The 23,902-nt window shown below is 38.4% G+C and overlaps 1 protein-coding gene and 1 long non-coding RNA gene across 3 annotated transcripts; one reads left to right on the forward strand and one right to left on the reverse strand.

Moving 5' to 3' along the window:
- Positions 1–2,962: 2,962 nt before the first annotated feature.
- ccm2 (CCM2 scaffold protein) lies at positions 2,963–18,132 on the reverse strand. Of its 2 annotated transcripts, none has more exons than XM_026944450.3 (10): positions 17,761–18,132; positions 9,739–9,915; positions 9,026–9,109; positions 8,746–8,929; positions 8,460–8,590; positions 7,153–7,294; positions 6,383–6,437; positions 6,098–6,242; positions 5,805–5,943; positions 2,963–4,637 (listed from the first exon to the last, which is right to left on the reverse strand). In XM_026944450.3, the coding sequence occupies exons 1-10, from the start codon at positions 17,788–17,790 to the stop codon at positions 4,351–4,353; spliced, it is 1,374 nt and encodes a 457-aa protein (XP_026800251.1). In that variant the 5' UTR covers positions 17,791–18,132; the 3' UTR covers positions 2,963–4,350. The 2 variants fall into 2 exon arrangements, with proteins under 2 accessions (XP_026800251.1, XP_026800252.1); XM_026944451.3 differs by lacking the exon at positions 17,761–18,132 and adding an exon at positions 10,638–13,124.
- Positions 18,133–18,167: 35 nt separating this feature from the next.
- LOC117599731 (uncharacterized) lies at positions 18,168–23,884 on the forward strand. Its single transcript, XR_008305261.1, has 3 exons — positions 18,168–18,243; positions 21,292–21,408; positions 21,501–23,884. It is a non-coding gene; the product is annotated as an uncharacterized LOC117599731 (long non-coding RNA).
- Positions 23,885–23,902: the final 18 nt, after the last annotated feature.

Raw genomic sequence — 23,902 nt, forward strand, 5'->3', positions numbered from 1 at the left:
GATGCTTCCCTCTTATTGTGCACCTTAATTCTTTTAGGAGCTGCTCTTTCGGCTCAGCACAAAAGCCTGTTTTCACACACAGACATCCTCTGGAATGTAAGACAGACCTCATGCAACTGTATGAGTGAGCCAAAGTTATGTGAGTGAATAGACTGTGGTGCTTAAGATCTTTCTCTCTCCTTTCTGTGTGACCTGATCTACTGTTTCAAAAAATAAATGATAAAGGAAGTTGGCGGTTTTCCGCCTGCAGCAGACACCAAGCCGTCCTGACCAGGAGAGATTGTGTAACACAGTGGTGTACATTTACATCAGGGTTGCCAAAGTCAGCACCTGTTCCTGTAGAGGCTTCACCCGAGTCATACAGAAAGAAATGCTTGCTACTATATTTTCTGTCCAAGACCTGACCAGGATGAAAGATTTCGCTTCTTTAGGACAGCACAGACTAATCCTACTCTACTTTTAGCATCACTGCAGGTAACCCAGGCTGAGGTCATACCAGGCTGGAGAAAGCACGGCTCCTCTCTTATCCACCCTGGGATCATTTAATCCTCTTTATCTAGAAGAGAAAGTTGCATGCTCAGACCATCAGCAAAGGCTTATGCCTATTTAAAGAGATCCCTTTAACGGTCTGTTCCTATGCATGGGTGTATGTCCAAAATGAAAGGAAACTTTTTTCTTTATATAACTAATTTCATATTAAATAAATTCAATTTATATTATGAATTATATATTAGATATATTACAAATCTAGGCAAACATCAAAGTGAGAAGGAAAAACAAGCAATCAATCTCAATAGTCATTAATTTCTTACATTATAAATGCAACCAAAAATTATAAAATTAACCAAAATTTCTTTACTTAGAGCATGACTGACACATCTGATAGCCAAATCATCTGACTGTTGCTAATCCTCAAAAAAATGCTGCACAGGGCATATTTCTGGTAGAATGTGTGCCTTTGAGAACATCTACTTAATAAGATCTTAAAGACACCAGTCTACCAAAGCCATAGTTTTTTCCTTACTGAAAACTGGCACATGGAAGTGTTACAAATGACACATCACTCCTGGAGCAGAGAGGGTTAAGGGCCTTTCTCAAGGGCCCAACAGTGGCAGCTTGGTGGTGCTCGGGGCTTTCATGGACCTTCCTGGAGGATAACAGCATCACACGACAGCTAGAGAGGATTTATTCTTCTACTGATAAAAACATGACTATCAAACATCCACGGCCATATTTACCACTGTTTGAGTGTGAAAGATTCAGATACATGTTAATATGCAGTGTGAAAATGAGAATACTGTTAACATCAAAAAATTTTAGGCACCAATTTGAGAACATACAAAAAGGTGGGAAACTTATTTTATTTTTTTTAGTTATTGTTGATCTAGGCAGTGGGTAGCATTGATGCGTCACAGTTCCCAGGGCCCCAGTTCGATCCTGAGCTCGGTTTACTGTCTGTGCCATTTCTGTGCATGTTTGCCCCATGGGTTTCCTCTGGGTTATCTGGTTTCCTCCCACACCCGCAGTAGGTTGATTGGCTAAGTTAAATTGCGCCTGGTTGTGAGTGAGTGGCTGAATGTGTGTGATGCGCCCTGTATTGGACTGGCTTCTCACCCAGGGTGTATTCCAGTGTGACTGGTATATGCTCTGGATTCACCACAACCCTGACTGGCATAAAGCAGTTACTGAAAGTGAGTGAGTGTTAATTACCTAGCTGGTTAACAGTCTAAGATTAGCATTAGGTGCTGAATAATTTCTGTTGAATTAATGCAGTGAAGCAGTGAATTATCAAAGCAGGTAACTGTTCCAAAGCATGACAGCTGACCTCTGATATTGGCTTAATATCTAACATCAGCCAATATGAAATAAAAAGCAAGATGACCAGCATTATTATTCATATTGCAGAAAATGCCCTTACACTGTTTATTAAAAAAAAAAAAAAAAAAAAAAAAAAGTGGTAAAAAACGCACGCGACTGTGATGCGTGTATATTAGGGCAATACGTAAGGTAAAACAGAAGAGCAGCTGTTCTTCAGGTGACTGCGAATATCAATGCAGAATAGTTCATCAACTACAGAGAGAGGGATGAACTCCCTCATTACAAAGATGTACACTTGAGAGTTCAGTGGTGCAAAAACCACAGGCACTGGTCTACAGAGATGTGGCAAAAAAGTGACCTGTCCAGATGAGAAGACTTTCATGTGCAGCACACACAAAAATAACAACATAGGTCTCAGCGTATGACCCTGGCAGTTGAGATTTCCGGTGGCTGTTACGCTGTGGGGGGCATTTTGCTGGCATTGTTTGGGTCCACTTGTCTCCTTAGAGGGAAAAGTCACTGCAAATCAATATAAAGTTATTCTGGCTGATCAGCTTTATCCTATGATTAAAAACCATTTGTACCCTGATGGTGGCAGTCTCTTCTAGGATGACAATGATCCCATCCACAGCACACCTCACTGTATAGTTTAATGAGCATGAAAATGATCACTTACATGCTATGGCCTTTGCCTTGCCTAGGCTTTGTGCAAAGATTACATTACAAAAATAAAGAGGCAGTTTAACTGCTCTGTAACTCCTTATTTGGTAGTAAATTTGCTACATTTGAATACTGAATATTGCCCTTTAGAAAAACGAGAAAAACAAAGAGACTATAAATGTCAATTAGAAAATGTAGAAGGGTGAAGGGTTTTCCCCAGCTGCCACATATAGTATATACTGGATTAAGTGCGATGGTGAACTGAAGAGCAGTATTAAGTGCAGAACGGTGGCATGCCGATCCTGAAACAACTTGCCATTACAATGCAGGTTGCCTTAAATCAAAGTAGAAAAGTGATTTTTGACATGTAAACCAAAGTAGTATTTTCATACACTGGCCTTAATAGGAAAGACTTGATGGTTGCAGGTTGGACCAAACACAGGAATATCCAAACAACCACCTATAGTACATTCACAACACTCTGAATACTAAACATAATATTTAATACAACTCCTTGGTCACAGTCTGTACAGATTACAGAATGATTCTTACATCCCTGTTGGATGATATAATAAGCAGTTGTTCTGCAAGGCACAATGTCAAGCTACCAAAAACTCATAGAAGGCTACAACATATAACAAGACATATTTGCTCTGCAGTGTAACAAAACACTGAAAACCATCAGCCAGCTAACTGGCTTTGTCAAATATCTAAATACTCCAAGATGTCAGCCCAAACCAACAAATATATAGCGCTACGTTCTCTACCTGGTGCGTTGCAAATAAACAATCATGGGGTAATTACAACCAGCACTAGTTGTAAAAATGTAATAGTAAAATGTGTTTAAATGTTATGCAATAAAAATTAGAATAACACATCAAACAGTTAATACAATGAGAGAAATAAAAACACTTGATGGATTGGAAGTTAAGCTAAACTGGGAAAGAAAAACTGTGCTGCACTTCATAGGTGACAAGACACAAGAAACCACTGATCCACACAACTGCTAAATGAAACCCAAACTGAATCGGAGAACACCCCTTGGCTTGACTTATGACTTCAGGCAGACACCCAATTTACTAATCTCACAATATACCTAGCAAAAATTAGAATTTTTGGGGTCAAAATGCTGCTAATATGGGCAAGTCAAAACACCTCCCTGGAAACCCTGATCTTTTATAATGCCTTTTATGTTCTAGTTGTTGCATCAGCACCAGCCCACTCCCCAAAATCCCTTGCTCATGCTGTGAAGACAGAACCATCTTTTCAAGAATCTGCATTTGATACTGAAGGTACCCGAACGACTGCCTTGATTTTCCAGTGAAATCTAGGCATATGACTTACCTCAGAATCCACAGACTAATATGAATCATTTTAATGTGCTTCATAAAAATAGAGCTATTCCACTTCATTTCGTGTCTCATCAGTCACAGTATCACCACTTGACTCCAATGGTATTGCAAATCTTTGCATGAATCTTAAATGTTAACACTCAATAATTAAAATGGTGTTTCAAATCCTGCTATTATCCTAACGCCTTCATAAAAGAAACCTAAATGCTGGTCTCAGATCAGCCTAAAAAGCCACTGTCTCATTACCGATAGCAGATACTGCCAATAAACAGTCAAGCATTATCTGTGCCATGCACAGTTACAGAAGGTCCACGTGCACTTCAAGTGTCTCAAAAAGCACCATCATCCAGTTGAATGACTGTAATGTGGTCACAACAATACATAAAAGCCATGATTAAACTGAGGTGGCATAATATTGACATTCCAGCATCATTTGACAAAGTGACTTGGACCAGTGAACTATGTAACAGTCAGTATATCAAGTGGTGATTGGCTAAAGCACACTGTGAAAGTTTTGCTGTCAGGGTGACACACCATCCTGGTCCATACTGCACCCTAACGCCTCAATGTCATTGCTGATGTCTGAGATCATGCGGTCCCACTCATCACCCTCAGAGGACACCGTTCCTTCATCTGATCCTCCTGCTGCCCCGTTGCCATTGGTGGTCGAGTCAGAAGCTGAACTGGCTGTACGTCTGTAGCGGCCGAAGCTGTCAGTGATGATGCCACGGCCATCCTTCACGCCAATGGTTTCCAGGAAGTTCTCAAAGTGCTGACTGTCCTTCTCTGGGATGAAGGGCCTAAGGCCTGCCAAGGAACCAGGAGAATTAGTAGGCTAATTAAAAAGTGGAGAAATACTGCTGAACATGTAATTTTATTCCATGAAAAATAATCTCTGTAGAAATAATTAGTTCATACATTGTTTCATGCTCAAAAAGCTACTACAATAGCCCAGGAACAGCTCTACATACACTATATGGCCAAAAATTTGTGGACCATCTGACCCTCACACCCATATGTGGTTCTTCCCCAAACTGTTCCCACAAAGCACACAATTGTCTAGAATGTATGCTGTAGCATTACAGTTTCCCTTCACTGGAACTGAAAGGCCCAAACATGTCCCAGCATGACAATGCTACTGTGCACAAGGCGAGGTCAATGAAGACATGTTTTGCCAAGGTTGGAGTGGAAGAAATCGAGTGGCCTGCACAGAGCCCTGACCTCAACCCCACTGAACACCTTTTGGGATGAACTGGAACGCAGACTACACCCCAGGCCTCTTCGGCCAACATGGACAAATCCTTACACCCACGCTCCAAAATCTAGAGGAAAGCCTTTCCAAAAGAGGGGATGTTATTTATAACAGCAAAGGGAGACTACATCTGGAATTGGATGTTCAAAAAGCACATATGGGTGTGATGTCCACAAACTTTTGGCCATATAGCGTAGCTGAAGCTGCACTCTGACCCCAAACACCTAAAAAGCTCTGATATGTGAAAGGACAATTTCACTGTACTGTACCTGTATGTGTGACAATAAATGTGTTATTCTTTCTAAACCAATTTACTCCAAATATATCAAATGTTGACTACAGACAATTGGTGTAAAAGAGGTGGGGTTTCTGTATTGTTAATCTACATGACAAAATTCTGTTTGTGATTAGGTACCAGTCTATGTTTCACAGAGAGAAAAGCTGCTCTTTTCCAACTTGCAAATGTTGACGGCAATATTGCGTCAGAAGGTTTAAAATGTTTCTTGGGTTTAGTGTGCTAAGCAATGATCTGTGCTAATACGTCAACAAGGAAGACAGAAGACATGCATAAGACACAAAGGAAAAGCTCATGAAGGCTCCAACAGTGCTGACGGAAAGGGCTGTGTACAGTTTCGCTTTTTCACATAGCCTTCAAAATGGTTCATATATGGCTCTTGTTGAAAACTGCGGCTTGCTGTTTAGCCACAGGAAACCGTGCTCACCGAGTAGGAGGAACTTCCTGCTGTCTCCATAGAGCTGTCTCAGGTTGATACAGAACTCGTGGATGGAGGCACCGTTTCTGTACTCATGCAAGTGTGTGGCAAACTGCTGAATCTCCTGAGAGGACAATTTTGTTCTCAACTAGAAGACAAAAAGCACAAACATACTGAGAGTTCAGCACTTCACAAAATATTCACTGAAGAAACAAATCAAGGCTATGGACAATCATTAAAAATGGAAATCACTAAATAAGCACAGCAAAATCTCTCGCTTGTGCACACACACGCACACTCACCGTGGTCATGTAGTCCTGGAGAAGTTCTGCTGCTGTTGTGCTTAGTTCACTCTCGCTGGCTGTTTTGTCCTGTGGTGATGCTGGTGTGGATGATGGTGATGAACACGGAGAATGTCCTGCTGCCTCTAATGAGCCCTGAAACAAGCTGTGATTGGCCAAAATGTTTACCATTAGCATCCTATGCAACCAATGGTGGCTAGACTGTTGAGTTAATTAACAAGAATTCATTGAAATCACAGAAATAAAAATCTGATTAACACATACTGGAATCAGGTAAATACTTACAAATTGCCTGGGCCTCCTTCAAATGGCTCTTTAACATCCTTGCTTGATGAGTCATCTTGAGATTAAAATAAACACAAGCCTTGTGATTAATGACTTACATCATGTGTTATTTAGTACCTAGCTTCCCTTTTGCTACCCCAAGTTCTTCAATTATCAACCCATTCAATACAGGCAAGAATGCTGAATAAAAGTGCCAAAGGTTTTATTCCAACAGGCAGCTCAAATCTGATTTCTGGGAGATATTATATGTGGCAGATGGGAAAGCAACTCAAGCTGGATTGGATTTCATGTTTACCCTGTAATTCTGTGTGTGGCACTTCTTGATATCAAAACTTGAGTGAATTTATGGATAACTGCATTGTTACTATAACAACTACAAGGTATGCAGCTCTGTGTGCAAACGCAACTAACAAACAAATCAGATCTGTTCAATGACATTTGCAATATAGATAAGAATCTAAAACTAGATTTTAAAAAATCCTATTTCCCCTCCATTTGAACAGTTTCAGAACTCAATAAATAATCAAGAAGTTAAAGAGTAACTGAAAAGTTCAACATTACAGTTAAAACCAATTAAACATTATTTTCAGAGTGACTGAACTGACACTGCAAATGTCTTTCAGTTAGATTCCATAGGTTCAGACAACTCCAAGAATGTGGACTGACTTCCAAGATGAACCAACATTAAAAGATCTTCAATCTACTTTTTTTTTTGGATGTGTGTGTTGCTGTGATAACCACCATGTGATTATCGTCTCCCTTGCACTCACCGCTGTAGAGGGAGAGATGCCGAGTGGGCGTTGTAGCTCCATCAAGGAAGTCGATGGTCCTGTCCAGGAAGTCGATAGTAGATTCTGTGTAGACTATCTGGAAGACCTGACTGAGGAGCAGACAGAGCTCCTCTGCTGCTGCCTGAAACAATACAACCAGCAGTGACCATCAATAAAGTCCTGAATACATTCACCAATACAAGATGACATTTTGCAAACAATGGAAGAAACGTATTAAACTATAAAAGTCTAGGAAAACTGTAGTGCTGCATTTTGAAAATGCTATAGATTCAATTATAATTTCATTTAACATGTACAAAAATACAGAAGGAAGGAAAATGAAACACATGGTGAAAAAATATTAGGGGTGTAAAGATACAGCATGCGGCATCATTTCTCAATTCGATATGTCTGAGTATTGTACAATACATACAACGCTCTGCATAATGAAGTAGGTTATTCATCATAAAACACCACTTATGTTATGTGAGGAATAATAAATATTTAAACTTAATCTAGCCGTCTCTCCCTCCTCTGAAAAACTAGCTTCCTCTTTATCTAAATTCAAGAGAAGCTATGGGTATTAAAAAAAAACTTAAATACTCTGTTTTTCCCCAAGCAAAAATGCTTGCATACTAGCATACCAGCAGGGTTGCAGTTTTTGCACCTATTTAGGGAAGTTATGATACAATTGGTCAACAGGCGGGGAAAAAGAGGAAAATCTGTGTCTCACTTTTCCAGTGTCTGATATTTTTGGTCTAGGTTTCAGGTGTTTTTGTGCGTTTTCTGAGAAGTAGTTGTGGTGAATATTTTGATGAGACCAGCGAAAGCTAGGCCACAGAGCTAATGTTTTTAATTAGCCATGTTTGTTACATTCTAATGCACAGCTTTTGTTTTATTTGCTGCTAAGAGTCTGATTGAATCACGCAAACACTCGTTAGTAAGTTTCAGTTACTGTTCTTTTATACAGGTGAATGTTTTAATTCAGGCAATGCTTATTTTTGCTGTATAGAAAATGTATCGAGAAACCACTGTCTCGAATGTGAATTTTGTATCATTTCACCCCTAAAAATATCTTAAAATCCAATCAGCTGTGTGTTTCTGTGAGTAACAGAGTCACTCGGTCAGTGTTATAAAAGTTCTGAGTACCCATATCTCAGAAAAGATTTTTTGTGATATAACTATGCTATTATCATACAGCCTAGCCTAACTAGAGGCACAAAGAACTGCTGTGTCACACTTGGTGAACAAATGATTTTGTCTTATTACTAGTAAATGGTAGGATTTGAGCTGAAAAGATTAGGGACCTTGTTCTCGACGGCCAGCACGAGCAGGCAGCAGACGTCCACAGCTCCACTCTCAGACAAAGAGCTCAGAGTAGGTGACTTCGACAGCTCCGGACATGTGCTGGGACAAGGCGAGCCTCCGGGCTCTTGAGCTACACACAAACACACACACATACATACACACAATTAGCATAAAAGCATTGTATCAAAATGTATTAATAATATGCTATAATACACTGCTTCAGGTGTAAAAAGACAGTATTCAAACAAGATCATTACACTAAGAGACCCGAGAGTGTGAACGTACCTGTTTTCAAAATCACCAGGTGTAGGGAGTCATCTCGAATGTAGGAAACGGCAGCAATGTCATGGATAGGTACTCTCAGGATGATGTCCTCTCCGTCACGCCACACCAGCTTGATGTTGTACGCGGACAGGCTGACCACGGCATCTTGCTCCGATGTCAGCTGACCTGCCAGCTGGTGAGACTTCTGGGAGCAGAAACAAACAAAGAATAAAACAGATTCAACTAGTTCTGTGTCTGATTAGAATAAACAATAAATGAAATCATGCACTAGTCATCTCACCCTGGCATTGTCAATGAGCTGCAAGACCTCAGTGCGGCTGGAGGGATTAAGGTAACCTGGGACTGAGCTCAGCTGCCCCAGATACTACAATATGACAAAATACATACAAATGAAAGTCAATATAAGGTCATAGGTGTAAGGAAGAAAAAAAACATATAACTCCTTTGCCTCTTTTGTCATTAATTGAAAACAGGCTAGATAACTAACTACTATTGAGATCAGTGGTTTTCTAGGTCAGGTCCATTAAGTATAGCCAGTGAGTCTGGGATTTTTATTTATTTTTTTGTTACAGCAGTGTAAAGAACAACCCACCTTTATCAAATCTGTACTTATTATTACATTCTAATAGTTATAAGCCTGCTTGACTGCTCACTTGAATTAGCTGCATTTACTCCAAATCTTAATAACTGAAAAACAAGTAACCCAATAATGAATGTCAAATTGGACCGTTATGGCTCTAAAAGTGCCAGAATATTGTCTGAATAATAAGCCTAATATATGAATATTTCATAAAATAAATCTGTACTGACCAGGTCTATGGAATGTTTTTCCCTGGCTGCCAAATATTTGAGAACCCCAGATTCAGATAACTAACACACTGTGCTGCTTCATATCGTTTGACACCATTTACATAAGAGCAGAGATGCACCACGGCTAGGTAAGTCCTACACTGTGTATCTCTTATGCTGCGAGTCCACTGAGGTTAGTCTCACCTTAACCTCTTTCTCGATGTAATCGTTGAGCAAGATGTCTGGGTCAATCCGGTGGTCGGGGACAGACAGTGAAAAAGTGTGAAGAGCCCGTCGTTCAGTGCACTTCTCCTGAGCTTTCTTATCTCTCCCTTTCTCCCCCTTCAGAAACACACGCTTAAACGGAGACACGATACCCGGCTGTGCCCATGGGGAAGACAGAGGAAGGGGAGAGTGAGAAAAGAGCAAAGAAGAATTTCTACATACAGTGCTCTGTAAGTCACAATCATGATGCGAGATAGTTTAGATACCGGTGAAACGGTGCACAATGATTGCACTGATATGCGGATGTGGTCATGGAATAACACTTCTACTAAGCACAACTGATCTGTGTCACCTAAGCTGCTGTGAAATCTGTGTCCATAGTGACCAGAAGCTTTTCTTGTGAAGGTAGTTTGAAGCTAATTTAGACTCAGACAGACAAACAGACACAGACAGCTAAGTTACATGCTGACGCCAGTCTTTTCCTCATCTGTTCTCTTGCACCAACAAAAACAAGATGGATGGACTATTCTTGCAGAGCACAAATGCACAGTAGCCCCACAGTATTCAACATGCTCTGTTTCTTAAACATACCACAGAAGCAGGAGAAAATAACAGCTAATCTGACGGTTTTTAGAAAACTATAAATATTAGCAAAGGATTATGACCTCAGACTGGTACTAAAACTCCCTATTTTCTCTGTGGTAAACCAATAGCTAATGTTGGCCTAGCAGCAAATACAAGAGCTGTGCACATTTTCCCTTCCTCATTTTCCAAGCTTAAGAAGTGCATGTTAAACAAAAAGCACCTTTTCAAATTTGCAGAAAACCTTGCAATGCTAACTTCCAATAGCAGAAATAAAATGCTTCTGGTAAACCTACCTCTGTCTCCATGATTTCTCACTAGAAACTCTATAGAGCATATACAAGAGTTTCTGTTGTTTTCAGTGGTCTTCAACACAATGCTCCTTTACAAACCCGGTTGCGGCTGTTCCACTCGCAACAGGTGGCACGTGGCACAAGACGAATGACACACGAGCCACCAAAGCAGCAAGCAACCGTCAAAGCAGCAAAATACAGCACACTCCACCGCACAAAAACACACTAATGCAACCGCTTATACACTCAACTGTGCTGCAGTGCGTGCGAAAAGGAAGATGGGCGACCACAGCTTCCTGTGATGAAACTTAAAAATGTACATGAAACTGCCACTATTCACTCTAGCTGTTCCTGCTCACAACCCATGGCTTCTCTGCTAATGAATAGATGGCAAAATAAAGTATAAATCAAATCTCAAATCTTCTGTAGAATAGCAAAACCTACAAAGCACTTAAGCCTGTGGGACATACACTAATATTTACACATTATTAGATCATTCCCTGGTTCAAACAAAAATAAACTTTTACCTCTTCAGTAACAAACTTTCTGTGCCTCCCTTCCACTCACTGGTCTCGTAACTACTTTAATTATTTAGGAAGCACAGGGCTGGGACACTACAGGAGCATCAACATTTCACAAGTCTGCTTCTACATGTAATATGAGAACATGAGACGCTACAGGTGAACGAGGCTAAGAGAAATAAAACCGCTTCAAGCCTGCAATTCTCGAAATTGATGCATCCCCTTTAAAACTGTGTATTCAGTCAGCCAATATGATTAGCTGGCCTGAAAAAGACCACTGTAATAAACCATTTATCAAAATGTTATGTCTTAAAAATAGCTGACCCTTATTTGCTCACTGCAGCTGTAGCCATTCTATGCAATCCCTCAGACCTTACACACCCAAAACCCTTTAATATGACAGCTTCATGATTTATAAGGAAACTTGTGCAATGTGTTTACAGTGCTGGTTAGTGTGCAGGCTCCCCACACTGTTTTGCCCCAACAGTGCCACCATGTGGTAATATGATTGGATAACATTGCCTAACATGAGCCCTTAAAGAGCCCATGCAATCAAAATGAGTCTTTTACATGTATTGTGTCATTACGGACAACACAGACATCTGGAAGTACACAGAACGCGGAAATTGTTTCATTTTATACATATAATTTTTTACTTCCCTAAAAACTTTTACTTCCGTAAAAACAGTAGAAAGTATACAAATCTAAGAGATTTTGATGACTCATCCACCCTGCAACATGAGGTAAATAGTAACTTTGCGTCCAATTAAATACTTTCCATAAACAAAAACGCTACAAAAGTTACTTATCTGGAGTTGCAGCTTTCTAAAACCGCTGACGCTGCCCTCATCTACCTCAGCTCAAGCATGCTGACAAATATACACTAGGTGGCTAGAAGTTTGTGGACACCCCGACTATCATACCCATATGTGCTTGCTGAACATCCCATTCCATTTCAGCCCTCCACTCTTCTGGGAAAGCTTTTCCACTAGATTTTGGAGTGTGGCTGTGGTGATCTGTGCTCATTCAGCCACCAGAGCATTAGTGAGGTCAGGCACTGATGTCAGACAAGAAGGTCTGGGATGCAGTCAGCTTTCCAGTTCATAGTAAAAGGTGCTCAGTGGGGTTGAGGTCACGGCTCTGTGCAGGACACTCAAGTTCATCCACCCCAGCCTTGGCAAACCATGTCTTCATGGACCTTGGTTTGTGAACAGGGGCACTGTCATTCAGGAACAGGTTTGGGCCTCTTAGTTCCAATGAAGGGAAATCTTAATGCTACAAGATACAAAGACATTTTATACAGTTGTGTACTTCCAACAGTTTGGGGAAGAACCACATATGGGTGTGATGATCAGATGTCCACAAACCTTTGGCCATATAGTGTACCTATCACCTAGGATATCATCCCTGCTGTGCAGGCTCTGTATTCTTCAACGCCATTAATCACTACATTTCAGTCATAGTTGCACTGCGTCAAGTGAATCTTATCAACTTCTGAGCTGTATGGCACACTATTACGAGTTCGAAGCATCTAGAATGATGTGTTTTTCACCAACTGAGGCAGCGTGACGGTCTGACAGCACTGCTGCTTGCTTTATGATGCATGTTGTGTACTGGAGAGGTGAACAGTTATCAGGATAAAAGGACACAAATAATCAAATTATACTTTAACCGCAGACACAGCGAGCACAAAACTATTAATGAAGGGATGATTGCTTTATTTATCAATGCAAATCTGCATCGCCTTGATGGTTTTACAATTATTTAGAGTGTATAATCAATACACTGCAAAGTATCAGGCTTTTTATTATTAATCAGAGGGTAGAGTAAGATCTTACTGAATAATTAAAGAGTAGGTACACCCTTGTGTTCTGCAGATTGGAAAAATGCACTTTAGGAAGTGGGTCCTACGCATATGTGTGTGCGGAGGCAGGGAGCAGTGTTTTAATTGTGCACACTCTTTTTTCAAATTTTTTTTTTAAACAAATATTTAAATCTTTATTCCAGGTCACACCAGTTGGCGAGGCGGGGAAAAAAAAAAAAAAAGCTTGATGGATGAAATTTCGCTGATTTAAAAAACAATACTACTACTACTAATAATAATAATAACAATCATAATACCAAATTTGTGCATGGAAATGTTTGTTTTCTTCCTTTTAAATCTTGCCTAGGCTATCTTGCTGCAAAGATCATGTTGGGTAAGGAGCCTGTTTAACAAATGCAGTGGTAACAACAGTCAGTCTGTCTAAAGATCTCTAAACCCTCGCTAGCTAAGTGTGATTTCCTCACACGGTGAATGTCAGGCTTTGATCAAGCTGTTGGATAGATACGTGCTATAGCGAAATGGACATAAGCCTAAACAATTCAGTTTGTAATAAGATACCAGCTGTCAAAATGATTCAGTCTGGAGGTAACAGACCTTCAATGCTAGAACCTTAACTGAGATACATGCGAAAGAGAAATATCTATTTATCAGAATTATATACAGTAGAAAGTTTCATCATGTCATAATTTCACCCGGTTTTCCCAAGGGAATCACAAGTAGCAGTTTTTTTTGTTTTTTTTTTTTTATAATTGACTAATGATTACTCCCTGTTCCTGTAAAAATAACCAATTTAGATAACAAATGCAAAGACTCATTTAATTCATCTTTAGTAAGCACTTCATCATGATCAATGTCACAGTGGATCTAGAGCCTGTACAGGGCATGAGGCAGGAACACACTCTGGATAACAATTTTAAATAATGATATAGGAACAAACTCTTTACTTATAACCTAGCCTACATGCAGACATGCTACGTTATAATTAATCTAAAAAGCCAAACCTAAACAGGCTAAACTTAATCATCTCATTAACGTACCAATGTTGACTGTACGATCATAAAAACAATATAAAAATAGTACGAGCGTTCATTTTAAATGTTCATGCATCATCAATGTGTTGCTATGAAAGGCCATGGCACTGCACCACGTTTGTATTGTTCAAGTGAATATACTCCATTTCTACCATTTCACCTAAAACCAAAATTTAATAACAGTCCCTCACTGTAGTCATTTAGAGACCTTTGTTTTAAAGTACCCCTCAACCTGTTCAGTCTGATGGTGTCTGGCTTGTTAGAATCTGAGCGAGCAGCGTACGTGTTACAAGTTAAATCAGTCGGTCTGTTTCTTGTATCTATAAAATAATAATAAAGGACAGAATAAAACATAACAAGGCATGCTGTTATAGGAAAATAATAAATGACAGGCTGGTTTAATGCAGTCAGATGAAAACTGCAGCTGCTGTTACCACCCTTATTATTTTCCCTTTACAGCATCACATCAAAGAATGACACATCATACATTTAATCTGTTTATAGGTACATTTAATGTTGTGGAATGTCCATGAAACAAATTCATTCATTCATTCATTCTCCTTCTGCTTATCTTGGTGGGTGTCCTGGTGGCAACAAGTTAGTTCCTATTATCACTTACATTAAAGGTGGTAAACAGTTGTTACCCCACCAGGTTCTTTTGGTCTTTCTTCGGGAAAAAAAGAGGGGGGAAAAGCACAGAAAAGTGCAGAGTTTTCCATTCTGAAGACTCTCCCATGGAAGAAAATGTTTATATTACAAAGTGCTGACGCCAGAGACTCCTTCCATAAATGTTATCTAAGCATCTCTTTGCAGAAATCTTCACCATCATTATACATTTAAATTTTTTCTTCTTTGTTAAATAACAAAGACATTTTGTTTATTATTTCTCTTAGATTATGTGGAGTGTCTAGCATAGAAGCTGCTGTGAATTAACTGTTAGTATAGAAACAGTCGCATAATTAGAACGAGTGCATTAATATAAACCTGTGATTTGCCTTGCAGTGAGAGCTTTTGTTATAGTTATAGCTGTGGTATAAAGGTGTTTAATGCCATATCTATTTATATTTGTGATAAATGAACCAAATCAAAGCATCCCACACACACAGTGTTATATGTTGTAAAAAAAAAAAAAAGTAGCGCTTCTGCTGCCTCCAACTGCCTCAGTAGTGTATTACATTCTATACAAAAATAAAGGACTGAGCAGTTTTACATAATAACATGTATTTGTTTTTAGGTAAGTAAAGGACATTTCGACTATAAAATAAAAATCCATGTCAATAAAATTTCATAATCTGTGTAATCTCCAAATTGTTGCAGGCCACCTTTTTACCAATGAATCACTCTTAAAGTCGTGTGTGTCCTCCATACTGACGCATGCTGGGAATGCTGGTCACTGACATGGGAAAACAGTCAGGCCCTCGACACATCCCACCCTAACTTCCTATTTCCAGAAGGAAATGTAGCAACATATGGGATCAAATCACACACACCACTAAACAATTTCCACAGGATCTTTAATCCTCTGAAGATGAACAATTAAAATAACAATGTCCTGTCACCTAATGATCTGTGCAGTTATTACAGTGTGTGAACAACTGAATCCAAATAACGAATTTGATTTCAGTCACACAAGACTGAAAAAGAAAAATAAATAAATAAATTTAAAAAACTAGTGGCGCTTCCAGAAGCCTGCCACACCTGCTGACGGAGCAAACGGCACTCATTTCCTCAACATGGTCTGTAAACTCCCTGAGAAACCCCTACGATGACAGCTCAGCTGAAGGAGTGTTATTGTTTTCCAGATTAACAAGAAAAAGAAACAACGCTAGGGAGATTCCTTCCCTGGCTCCCGAGTAGGCAGTCACGGGGGAGTCATATCCTGTCTGAGTCTTTAGCAAGCCCTGCCCTTTATTCTCCCTTGTGTATGGTGAGGGAAAGTCTACAAGGCAGGGCTGGCATGCCTATGAATACACACGACACGGCCGAATGAAGTTTTCGAGATGCTACAATATTTCCTTGCAGCGCATGATTACAAAATAAGGTCTTACAAATTTACAGTAGGATATGAAAATCTTATAACAAGATATTAAACTAGCAGTGTTACATGCTCAGGTTTATATCTACTAACAGTCATTACACAAGATAAGGTAAGGAGTGTTTTCTAGGACTCACAGTGTTTTACACTACAGGAATCTGAGGCAGTCTTTCTCCTTGTGTTTTCTACTGAGATTATTAAACGAACACTCGGGAATATCCCTAATGTTTGGGGGCTGTATGTATAAAAACAAACGCCCTGAAGAAATAATTCAGAGATAAACAGAGATTAAGCAAAGACAAAATGATATAATACAGAAATGACAATGATATTTAATGACGTACTAATAATGAATTAACTTTTAACTCCATTTTTCAATACAATACTCATATCAGTCTTCTGGGTAAAAACGTAATCAACTTCTGTTTTGCAAAACGGTGTGCTTTAAGATTAGTTATCCCACAGGGCTACTGAATGTTTGATGATGATTGGTCAGAAGGTGTTGATTAATTTTCTATAACAGCATTTCTGATTATCACCTCTGGCTGTAAGGCAAATCACAGGTTTATATTAAAGCACTCATTCTAATGTGTGATTTTTATTTTTTTTTGTAACAACTTACACATGAATCTGTATGATGAACGCTCCATGTATCCGGATTAAAACCACGTAATTGTTGATATGGTGAAGCTTTCAGAGAGGAGATGTTTATGGAAGGAGTCTCAGCGCTTTATAACAGTCAGAGAAAGCCTAAAGCTGGAACGTCTTCAGAAACGAAGGGCTTTGCACTTCCTCAGTAACATGACAAGCTTCATTTTTGTCTTATTAACTTAAAGGGAGAGAAAGAACCAGAGGCTGGTGAGGGAGATGATATAACTAGAAGTAACTTGTTTCGTAGGTGTTCCACATCATTAAATGTTTAAATATAAACAAATACAAAAGTACATCGTGTCACTCATTAATACATTAAAAAATGTCATCGTTGGCAAACTGCTGTTGAGCAATGGAGGAATAAAACACTTCAGGAAGTGCTGTTATCAGAAAATAATCAATGCTGGGGAGGTAACAGTTACTCCGCTTCATGTCAGGCCACCTCACTGTTGGTTATTTTTCTATAGCAGCATGTTCCGTCGTGTTTTACTCCTGTGTTCATGTGCATAATTGTAAGTCGACTTGAATTGAATGGGTTGATTTCAAACCTCAGTAACTTATAAACAAATGGGCCTATAAATATATCAACTTGGACCTACTGGGTAGTGTCCATGGAAAGTTAGAAAGGAATAAGAAAATTAGCCTAAATATTATTCTACACAGTTTAATAATGAGCCTAATATTTGAGCAGTTGGTTTATGTTCAGATGGAGTTATTTGATTTTATAGTTAATTTTACAGGGGTCCCTGACTGTAGGGCTTGAGAACCCCTACTCTGGCAGTGTTATTTTTATTCAAATAAAACTTCAGAACCACTGTTAGTAAGGACACACTGCATCACAGTCTGGGAGCATATATTAATATGAATAGCATCCATAATTACACAGTCCAACAGTCTGAATGCAGCGGTTCAACAGTATTATACTTGTTTAACGCAGCGTTAGGGAACTCGCTAGCTCTGTGGCTAAGCTAGGAGGCTAGCTAGCCTGCTCCTGTAAATAAGTAGTCTTTAGCTACACCGCTAAAACATGACACAAAGTCTGACAGACAGGCACACAACTTACCTTTTTAATTTTCTTTTCATCATCCCCCATCTCTATGTACAAGTGCTATTCATGTTTAATTGGATAGAGGAGACTATCAGGGCTTGAAAATCGCGCTGCTTCAGTAACCAGTGCTCTCTCTCTCTCTCTCTCTCTCTCTCTCTCTCAGTAACGCTAATCTGAGCAGTGTTCCCCCGCTCGGAAACTCTACAAACTGAAATAAAACCGCAGCTCTATCACTTATTTATGGCAATATAAAAAGAAAACAGCTTTCTTTCTTCACTTCAGGGCAGGTACATGTGTAAGAACTAAAGCAGGCAAAGTAAGAAAAGAAAAACTTCAAACTAGAACAAAAACAGCACCAAACTTTTCAATCGTGCCGCCATTTTGGGCGTAGGACGCTTTACCCAGAATGCTTTGCGAGGGCAGGAAAGTTTACAGCTACAGGATGGATAGTGGACATGTTCCAGTATGACTGGAATTTTACACTAACTGGCCTAAAATGTAAGTATTATAATATTTATTTCTGTTTTCAAAGCAAGATGGTAATATAAATTCATCAATAAACTAATGCTCTCTACTCTATAGTGGTCTAGAGCACAGGCTCTTTTTTTTTAATAGTTAAAAAATTTATCAGGAACAGTCTCAGTGCCCTTTCAGTCCCCAAGACTTTACTTATATAACTAACAAGAGAATTTGCAGATATTCCACCCAGTCACATTAATTAGTAGATTTGCATATTTCGTAACGTGTAATATGTGTGTGTGTGTGTGTATTGTATATATATATATATATGTTTATATATATAAATATACATAAAATCACAATTTTTTAAAAATGTTTGTTTCAATATTTGCAATAGCAGCCATTTTGCATGTCCGCATTCTTCACTGTTACATTTTAATGGTTTATGTAGAATGAAAAAAAAAAATTGCAGCTACCTTTTTCTTTTATTAACATGTAATTATCATGATTTAACTTTTCATGGACTTTTTTCTGTAGAACATTATGGATTTTCTGAGAAAATGCAGAATTTGTCAAAGTATTACAAACTTCAGCTTATTAAAAATAATGGTTTGATCTTTCTGACATCATATTGGAGGAAGTGACATCATCAAAGTCTTTTTGGCTGCCTGGTTCAAACAGAGGGAAGTTTCTCTTAAAGTCTCTATCAGTATTTCACTATATTTACACTTATATGGACCTTGTGAAGCTCAGTCTTTCAACTCTGTTATGGGGGGAAAAAAATCACAGTTATTGATTTTGTACAGAAAAAATATTTTTCTTGGTGCAAACTATAACAAATGTTGACTGAATACCGTGGTATGGTGGTATGATATTTGCTAGCTAAGGCAGTTATTATGTCTATTATTTTGTAGACATTCAACCCCGTCACATTTTTTTGAATGTAATGGGTTTGAATGGTTATTACATCTTTAATTATTGTATTGATATAACTGAAGAAATTATCATAAAATATGATATGTACATTTTATCATTATTATTATTATTAATAGTAGTAGTAGTAGTAGTATTATATTTAATAATATAATTCAATAGTTGGATTATGCTTAGAAAATAAATCTGTAATACAGATTTATATTAAGCATAATCCAACTATTCAATTATATTAGTCTCATTGTTTAAATGTGTGCAGTAATATTTTGGATATTTGTTGAAGCAGCAGAGCTCTTTATTTCCTGAGCGATCCACTCACAAAACACAAATTGAAATTATAATTAAATTCAAGCTGACATTATTCATAGGTCTATTTGTTTTGGGGTTATTAAACTCATTCAATTCAAGTGACAGTGTAAGTTAGAAGGAAAGCATGCATCAAGACTGTTCTCTGTTCTAGCACCTTGGTGGTGGAATGAACTTCCCCTAGACATCTGAACAGATGAGTCACTAGCAGTCTTCAAACAACTTCTAAAGACTTACCTCTTCCTGAAGTACTTAAATTAGCACTTTGAGAAAAAAAAAAAACTTTGTATTGTCTCCCCAACAGAGTTTTTGGACTGATGGTATTCTTAGTCTGTGACCTGGCGAACCAGTATCAGGAAGTATTTATTGATAGAGACTTCAAAGCACTTCTGTAAGTCGCTCTGGATAAGGGCGTCTGCCAAATGCCATAAATGTAAATGTAAATTATTTAGGATAATAGCTGTAAGAGATCAATAATACATATAATAACTTCTGTAATGGTGGATTCCAACAATGTAACAAAGAAAGAAAGAAAAAGAAAATCACAGCGCCACTGGCTATGCGTCGTCTGCCCCGGGGGTCCCTGAACCCCACTTTAAGACCCAGGAAAACTGAAATCCTAGGAACACCACATAATCTTTTTTCTTTTTTTTTCTTTTTTTTTACATGTATAGTAAGTCTTGTTGTTCTATTTATAAAAAGGAGCAAGAAGTGTCATGATAGAGTGAATTATAGAATGTAATAATTCTTTATTAAACAACAATATGTTACTCTGGGAAGTCTATCTCTATCATATCAGTACATTCACATACACATCTGTACATATACATCTGTATATAACCACTTTTGATCTGTCATTGGGCAAACTGTGCATGTGTATACAGTATACATCTTATGGTATATTTGCACACACACTCAAGCTGTATATTCCTTTTTGTGTCTTAACTGAAAATTCTCATCTAATGACTGACAGTAAAGCTTGACAAGTTTTTTTCTTCTCTTCTGTTGTAATATACCTTTTTTTTCATCTAAAAATCAAAGTATACAAAAACAACTGTAGCACCATGTGTTATTAACATCATTAATGTTGTTCCCTAAAACATAGGGCATTATACAATACTGGACATCAGATTTATTTTCAAATAATGGGGATCCAGTGAAACAATTTACTTTCATTTATATTTGACAACATCAAATAAACCTTTCTTTATGTTTTCAGCATAAGTAAATATTATAGTCAGAGAAGTAAATGCTACACACAGTAGCAAATCGTTTGCTGAATAATTTTATCAATGCTCTTAAATACCCCATGTAATTCTGGGATATGGTTACATACTCATCAAGTACATTGACAGTTTTTTAACACAATCTAAAATGTAATCAGTATTATTCAAACCAGTCTCTCACAGCATTGATAACAATTCTAAAATCAGCAGCATTTCATCTGACAACCATAGCCATTGATAAGATTGATTTCCAACTACAGTAACAATAACGACAAAAAAAAAAAAAAAAAAAAAGATACACACAGGTTCTGGACATAGAGATGACAGGAATATACACCACAGCAATCACCTTCTGCATTTTCTTTTTGTCAGCAATTCCTTTTATCAGCATTATTGTTATGCCTCTGAATGAATGTCGAAATGATGGATTTGTATCTTTTCTCACTCGGAAAGGAAACCCTAGTGCAGATACAAAACAAGGTAAGTTTATAAAAACAGATGAAATGACTTGAATTCTTCCTCCACTGTTGCTTCTTTGTGCATGTTGAGAAATAATAAGTGCCACCGTATTTAAGAGACTGAAGTTCAGCTGTAAACTGTGTTGAGGTGCTTGTTCTTCCAGAGTTAAAGAGTATGTGAGATTAAAGGAGCAGATCCTTCAGATGGCTGCCTTGCTCTGAGAGCCACGACATGGAGTCCTGCAGTCCACATTCTGTGGTAGCACCTTTAGAATTCGTCTGTAAGCACCAGGTCGACGAACATAAATGCACCATTTGTTTTTTTTTTTAAATTTACTTTGTCTAAAGAACATTTGGCTCTGTTTTAATACAGATGGCACAACTATACAGGTTGAAACTGAACCTGGCGCAATGAGCCACTACTTGGCAATGCTTCGAAGGAACCCAGTTAAAGAGTGAAACACTGCACTCAGGAAAGCTAACATGCAAACATATTGGACGCTTCACCGCACGAGGCATTCTGTGGACATGCTAGGAAGCCGACTGATGTCAGGGCAGTCTCTGGGTGAATTCAGCACTATATGCTTTTCGAAACTTTGATGCTTCCTATACCGTCCTTGATACAGGTTTCCACAAATAACCCAGTCAACACCTTGTCTACATACAACATAATTGTCCTACTCATATTGTTCCTACATACGTTTTTGCAGGCAGAAATCCATTTGGCTAGACATTTTGGTTCACAAGACAAACAACAGACAGTAAAAGGTTAACTTGTTGGCACTACAGATCATTCATCTTGCAAGACAGAGGAAGGCATAGACAGAAATACATCAAATTAATTGCTAAACATCTTCACACCTGTGTATCACTTAACTGAACCCTGTTGAATAATGAACATTCTAGTTACGTATTAAATCCAATTTGACCAAAATCATAAAGAGGCTGTCAGTATATCTGCTCATATTAGGAAAACATATAACCCAATATTCAAGCAGATGTTAAGTATTGCCTTGCGTTCATATCTCTCTGGTAATTTAGTTTTGCAAAGACCAAGCCTCTTAAGGTTAGGAATGTCAGCATGTCGAGCCCATTTCATTTCATCCATTCATTTAGGTTAAACTTGGTTACAGTACTGTGTGTAATATGAAAGGAGAAAGAGACACTGGCATTGTTGTTTGCTGTACTGGCTGCCATGGCTAGAGAGAAGCACCCAGTGAATCAAGGCACCACAAAGTATCTGTTAATACATGACTGTTGTTGGCCACTCTTTTCTGTGTACTTTTATGTGGTGAAGGATTTAAGTGTCTGTTGATTACACAGCTCATCTGTCATTTATTGTCTTGTAAGGCAGTAATCTAAACATATTAACATATTTCCATTTGCCAACTTAGTCCCCATGCAAACTCTCCATATAAATTCTTTCAGGTATAGCAGTGAGCAAGGAGAGAAGGAATCACAGTGTATTTGCACCTGGTTAAATGTGTATCTCTCTCGTGAAAGACTGTTAATACTGTAGTAGCGGAGTCTGTATGTGAAGTGTGAACACAGCAGGGGGTGCCAGGCAGCCAACTCATCCAACCATCACATTCATTTAATCATTCACACTATCATGAATCAGGGAATATCCCAGCAAACAACAGTGCGATAATGTGCCAAGCACCTAGAAAAGCTGTTGGCCTCTGGGTTCGTCAGGTGTAGCCAGCTATATTACACAATTCACACAAATGCTACTGGATCTACTCTATAGCTTAAACTTGCTGGGCTGGTTTTTTTTTTTTTTTTTTGCTAAAGCTAATTATTCTTCTCAATAGAACAAAAGCAAGAGAGTTTAAAAGAGCATGTTGAAATTGTTAGATTCTGGTACGAATGATTTTCTGGCTGCTGTCTTGGGAATAAAATATTTGCATCAGAATTTACCCAATCTTAATCTCATGAGAAGGGTGTAAGGGTCAAAGCAGCAACCAAGGATGGAGCCAAAATGTTGGACAACTGACCCTAAGATCAGTGGAATAGAAATGTGTGTGCAAAGACATACACATTATTGTCTGTCCACTCATTCTTTTCCATCCTTGGCAAAAAACCCATCACCCCATCCACTACAACCAGTCTGAAGTCTGCTTCTGAAATCACAGCAGGCACAAAGGGGTCTGTAGTAGCCCATGTTTCCATTTTTGCAGTGAACCTTGGCATCCTATGTTATTATTATTAGTAGTAGAAGTACCTATTAAGCTGCTGAGACTTATTAGAAACAAATTTCTAAAGGTTATAGCACGCAGTGAAAAACTGTTTGTGTTGTGCAACTGATGATAATATATATGCGTCATCAGTCCTCATGGCAAACTCATCACACGCCACATTCCCTTTTAGTGTACTTTTTCCTCCAACGAGGTGCAGTGCTCTATGTACAAGAGATTGACAATAACGCGACAGAACTCTTACAGTTATTTTGCAAAAGAGCAGCACCATTGAAACACTCACACACTGGCTGGCACATAAGGAGAACCCAATTATTCATCAAAGTACACAGCCTTAGCATGCATCCTTTATAATAAAAATCAGATAAAATAACCCCTTCTTTTCTGTGTATTACAGTGCACACCAACATAATAAAAGCTTCCTAATGGAAAAACTCATAGTAAGAATAGTGCACAATTTACAAATGTTGTGCCACTCGTAGCTTATTTTTAACAACCATCCAATTTGGAACCGTCACAAGAATAGGGAATGATGGAGGAATCCTAGAGATTAATCTGAGCACCGCATTCTACAAGG

Source organism: Pangasianodon hypophthalmus, chromosome 19, assembly GCF_027358585.1.
Source record: "Pangasianodon hypophthalmus isolate fPanHyp1 chromosome 19, fPanHyp1.pri, whole genome shotgun sequence".
Classification (NCBI taxonomy): domain Eukaryota; kingdom Metazoa; phylum Chordata; class Actinopteri; order Siluriformes; family Pangasiidae; genus Pangasianodon; species Pangasianodon hypophthalmus.

What these genes read in the sequence shown, in the direction of transcription:
- ccm2 (XM_026944450.3), bottom strand. Translation starts at nt 17,790, where the DNA reads ATGGGGGATGATGAAAAGAAAATTAAAAAG. An exon ending in ATGAAAAGAAAATTAAAAAG is followed by an intron (nt 9,916 to 17,760) that starts GTAAGTTGTGTG and finishes CCATGGGCACAG; the next exon opens with CCGGGTATCGTGTCTCCGTT. An exon ending in TGCTGGCCGTCGAGAACAAG is followed by an intron (nt 7,295 to 8,459) that starts GTCCCTAATCTT and finishes GTATTGTTTCAG; the next exon opens with GCAGCAGCAGAGGAGCTCTG.